Here is a 5,664-nt window from a genome sequence, read left to right as displayed (position 1 = left end):
ATAGACATTTACTAAAAACGATTTTTTCAAAGACATATCGTTTTGTTTAAAAAATACATCAAAAAATTAAACAAGTACATTGAGAGTTAAAGTAAACTGTTGTAAAAAATAAATTACATTAATATTGCAAAACTAATGATAATAAGTAATTTTTATTATTATTAATTTTTATTATTTTTTTTCACAAAATTGTAACTGAAAAAAACGTTTTAATGAAACAAGTTTAGTCGTAGACGTAGTTTTATTGTATTTTTTTTGGTTAATTTCGTTTTTTTTTCCAATTCAGATTTTATGAGTTTGAATAAATACCCGTAATTTAGGTTGTTTATAACTAAAATCATGATTGTATCACAATTGTGTCGCCATTTGACTATTTTCTGTGTTTTTTGCACTATCTTTACTAATAAATAAATTTGTTAAATTGGCTTTGATAATTATTTTTATTGAATATTATATTAAAAAGTATCAAACAAATTACAGTTCGTAATTAATTGAATTAATTTTTTTGTTTTATACAACTCTCTCTAATTTTGATACTACTTCTTCAATCGAAATTCTGTCAATTTAATTTTGACACCAACAACACGTGATTATCTAAAAAATGTTGTTAGGAATGTGATGAATGTTTTCAAGACGTTTTCCATTCATTACAAATTCTGCTATTTTCCATGGGTATTTAAAATCTTTTTTTGGATACGCTTCCTTCCAACTTAAGCATTCAAACATGGTGACTCCAAATGAATATATATCAGCACGCTTCTTGTATTTCTCCTTTTTCAAAATTTCGGGTGCCATATATATTGGTGTTCCGATACCCTTAGTGAAAGTCATGTTAGTCAACATCATATTCACTTTTCTACTACTCCCAAAATCAGTCAATTTAGCATTTACTTTTTCATTCAAATTAATTGAAAATACAAGAATGTTGTCTGGTTTGATGTCTCTGTGTAAAATCCCATTCTCATGCAAATACATTATCCCCTTTGATGCATCCATAATCATTTTTACTCGTATATATATATTTACTTCGAGTGCATTTTTGTGCTTCATTAAATCTTGTAAAGACCCGAATTGTGCAAATTCAGTGACCATACACACTTTACTTGGTATAAACACAGCGCCATAAAAATGAACTATATACTCACTGCGGAATTTGTCTAACATTGAAACTTCATTGTTGAATTCAGTCATTTCATTGTCATAGTCATTGAATTGTTTCATCTTTTTAATTGCAACTATATTTTTCTAAAACTTCCTTTGTAAACGATACCAAAAGACCCTTCACCAAGTTTTTTGTCTTCATATAACTCGTCTGGGTCTAGTCGTGTTGACATTTCAGTAATAATAGTTAGACTTATTTGATTGTTTTTTGTGGAACTATCTTGTAAATTTTTTGAAAAAAGTGTAAGCCTATCATTGATTTTACACGAACAATTTGGCTTTACAAATATCTCAAATTCAACTGCCGTTCTTTTTGAAAGTGATACAACTTGTGGCTCTGTTCTAATTGTGTACTTTTCAGTCTTGTCTGTCATCGAAAATTGAATTTTTAAATGTCGTTTTGACAAATTTCCAACACAAATTAATTCACGACTTTCAATACCAACTTTGATTGGATTTTCTGAACCACCAAACACAATTCCAGTTTTGTTAACAACAATGTCATCACCAATAGCTATAAAATTGATATTGGAGTGATTAATTTTAAATATTGTATTTTGGTTATGTTGAAATTTAAGCACTTTTCTTTCAATGGTTTTTATTAAACAAACCATTGATATCATTAAAATAATCAACACACATATTGTGAATATTACACAAAATAGTATAACCCACCAGACAGCTTTCTTGTTACATGTTGTGCCACTTTTATTAGGCGAGTGCCAGAATGTGCATTTCGAACATTTTGAGTTTAACACTTCAATACATTGTAATACATATGATATATCAAGACAAATTCCATTTTCAAATAAAATTCTATTTTTAACACAAGAATTGCATTTGTCGTGTTGTGTGCATGTTGTGCAGTTGTTGTTACATTTCTCACATTCATTATTATTAACTGTGTAATACCCATCTAAACACTTTGAACACCCATTTTGTGTAATTTCAACAGCACACCCAATGATACTGTTTTGTGGCAAACAATTTCCACTTTGTGTTTTGTAATTAGTCAAATTGCAAGACAAACACGTGTCTATTGTGTTACATATTGAGCAATTTGAAAGACATTTAATACAATCCATTCCAACTCGGTAATACCCTTCTTTGCACTGATAACATCCACCCGTGATTATCGATATTTTGTCACACTTTTCAATCAATTCAGTGCTTGGTAAACATGTGTAATTATCACCTTGATAATACCCAAATACACACAAAAGACACTTCGTATCACTTTCAATACAACTTGTGCATTTTTCAGAACATTGATGACATTCAGCATTGGATAAATAATACCCAATTTTACACGAAATGCACCCATATTTACTATATATGACACAATTATTTAAAGTGTTGGTCGTAATGTTTACACAAGTTTTTTTATAACCAATTGTGTAATTATTCTCACATTCGGAACACTGACTGTTTACAACAAATATACAGTTGTTTTCATAAGAAGTACACATCCCATTTTGTTCTTTAAATGTTTCGTTTTGACAAACTGATAAGGTGCATTTCCTTTCATTTGAAATTGAATAATTTACTTCACAAGAAATCGCATTGGTATTGTCACATTTTATAGAGTTTGCAAATTTTGATGAACATTTGTTGCATACCCCATTATCAATGTAAAACTCGTCATTACACCAAATAGTCGATATTCCAGTTGAAAATCCATTATTTTCTTTAACACAAACACTTTCGTTGTCGAGAAAAAAGTCGTCGTTGCATTTCAAACACTTCTTGTTTGAACATAAATAACAATTTGGTGTACAACTTTCACATTTATTGTGTAAATTGCCAGTGATACATTCAATACAATTACTTCCATCTGTGTATCGACACTTGTCATTATATATACATTCATTATCATCTCTTATGTATTGGTTCCGACATTTGGAACATATGGATGTTGTTCCGTATAAACAGTTTGTTGAATAAACACACTCGAATTTTTCATTTAAAACAAACCCCGTTTTACACAACACACAAACGTTGTTTTTGTTGTACCTCTCACAATTATAAACAAGAGAATTACAAATATCATTATCAAGCCAAGATGCAGTGTTGCACATAACACATTTTAAACCAGTTTTTAATACTTCCATGAGATGGCAATTGTTTATAACTTTGTTGTTACTTGCATTTTCCATGAATACAAAGCTCTTACCGTCTTCACTAAATTCAACTTGATTAATACTATTCAAAATTGTGTTTTTCAAAATTAAAACGTTAGTGTTTTCATATAAATACAGATTTTTTATATTTCCAGTGCTATTTATATTTATATTTATATTTGTGATGTTTTGATAAATTGAAAAATTGTAATTTAAGTCACCTAAACAATATAAAGTATTCAATAGAGGTGAATAATTGAACACAGTATCTTTGTATTCGTCTTTGTTTTGATTTGTGGTGATTTTACCAAATGTGAATGAAAAGACAAGATTTAGAAATAACGAATTAACTGTGAGCACCACGTTATCATATATGGTGACTTGTTTTGCAAATTTTAAATTCAATAATTTCATATCTTTATTTACCACCAACTCAGTGTTATTTAATAAGAATTTTAACATATTGAATTGGATTATTCCATTTACAAATCTGAGTTTACATAACACGTTGTCATCTTTGTTACACGGGCAGTGTGGATAGTCAAAAGAACCTTCCATTGTATCTGGTGCAACTGGATTGTAATCAACATTTTTTAATGTGCAAATGACTTCATTGTTAAATGGAATTGTATTAGGGCAAAATCTAATCAACTTTTTGTTTGATATTAAGTACCCTTTTCCATCGGTAAAGTTGAATGAATAGTTAAACATATCAGGCATAATATGATCTCCTATACTTAAAGTATCCAAATTAGACATGGCGTTGAGTGATATGACATCGAAACAGTTGGTGTTACCTGTTGGATTTGCAATTTCAAAATTCGGTTTTGTAGCGTGATTATAAGAAAGATGAAGATGGGATGTGTTCCACAAAACTATTTGTGGGTTATTCAATTCCGGTTTACTTAAAATTAAATTACCAGCAATTGAAACCGATCCAAAATTTGTCGAATTTCTAATCATATTCATTGATGCTTTAGTCTCGATAATAATATTGTTGTTTACGTTTAAATCTGCCATTAAGAACAATGATGTATTTTCAGTGATTGTCAAACTTTTAGTGTTTATCCAAAAAATTTGATCGGTTGTAGAATAGAACATAGTATTATCAAGAATGATCAATTTGAAAAAAATATAATCATTAAAGTTAAATCTGAAAAGTGTAGAAAAACATATAGAGCTTGTATTGACAGAACAAGTTGAAGGATTAAAGTCGTATAAGTTGTTTATATGAGTAGTCGTACAATCACAATGATAACCATTTGTTGTAAACATTAACATGACAAATAACATGAATTTCATTAGTAATACAAATGAATATTATTTTTAGTTATGAATATCGAATTAATATTAAACGAAAAAATATTTAATTGTAATAAGTAAATTAAAAATAGTTTTATAAAACAACATTTTAAAAAATTTACTATTTTTTTAATTAATTATTAAAACGTAAACAATTCATAAATCAGGGTTTTTTTATTTATTTTAGATGCCCATTTTTTTAAAAACGACATTTTCGATTTGCGTGTTTTATTTTTTTAACTTCAAATAATTGTTTTTTACAAAAAATATGAAATTTTACCTTTTGCAGTCTAAAATGTTCTGATAAAAAACCATCAAAAATGGTTTAAAATATTATTATTTATTTAATTGTTGTTTTTGAATAACAATCCGTGGAAGGTTGATTCAACAGACTGTAATAAACTATTTAATTTTAAAAATTAAAAATTGAATAAAACGATTTTAAACAAAAATGACTTCAAATATAATTACCATGAATTTGGACATTCTAATAAAAAGTAAAAAATTACCACAATAAATCTAAATAATTTAATTTTTTTTTCATGTTTTTTAACACTCAAAATAACGCCCTTATTTTTGTTTTGACCTGTTTTTCCTGTTATATTAATTTAAATTTTGATGATTTTTTTTTATTTTTTAGCTTGTGTATTGTTTATGCACAAAATACAAACTCTGAAAAAACAAAAATTTATTTAATAAACGCAAGATTTCCCGATTTTTAGACCATTTGAATTTTGTTGAATGTTATTTAAAGTGTTAATGCTATCAATTTTTGTTTTTTTATTAATTCTTTCAGTATACCTTTGGGAGTCAATTTTGACAACCCGAAATAGAACAAAAATTGAAAAAAAAATATAATTAGTGCAGTTCCGATTAGGACATGTTTCCCGATTTTGGTTTTAAGTTTTGTGAAATTTTTGTTCGTTGAATAACAAAAAGAACGCTCTAGAGCTGCCACGTCATAACATTTTAAGGATAAATTGCGAGTGAAAAAAACGACCAATCAGATTCAATCTAGTCTATAGATAGTAACTATTATCAAAATTATAAAATTTGTCTTTGAAACCATTAAAACATTAAG

The 5,664-nt window shown here is 27.5% G+C and overlaps 2 protein-coding genes across 2 annotated transcripts; both read right to left on the bottom strand.

Moving 5' to 3' along the window:
- Positions 1-594: 594 nt before the first annotated feature.
- Positions 595-1,221, bottom strand: EIN_367540 (serine/threonine protein kinase ppk33, putative; the record flags this gene model as incomplete). The annotated part of the gene is made up of 1 exon (XM_004183417.1): positions 595-1,221. One exon carries the CDS (start codon positions 1,219-1,221, stop codon positions 595-597), a length of 627 nt encoding a protein of 208 aa, XP_004183465.1.
- A 14-nt stretch (positions 1,222-1,235) lies between these two features.
- Positions 1,236-4,583, bottom strand: EIN_367530 (hypothetical protein; the record flags this gene model as incomplete). The annotated part of the gene is made up of 1 exon (XM_004183416.1): positions 1,236-4,583. The coding sequence occupies one exon, from the start codon at positions 4,581-4,583 to the stop codon at positions 1,236-1,238; it is 3,348 nt and encodes a 1,115-aa protein (XP_004183464.1).
- Between the last annotated feature and the right edge of the window lie 1,081 nt (positions 4,584-5,664).

The sequence above is a fragment of the Entamoeba invadens genome (genome assembly GCF_000330505.1).
Source record: "Entamoeba invadens IP1 unplaced genomic scaffold scaff_1105074724863, whole genome shotgun sequence".
NCBI classification, from domain to species: domain Eukaryota; phylum Evosea; order Mastigamoebida; family Endamoebidae; genus Entamoeba; species Entamoeba invadens.
Note: the sequence above shows the minus strand (reverse complement) of the source record. Positions and strands in the feature narration are given on the sequence as shown.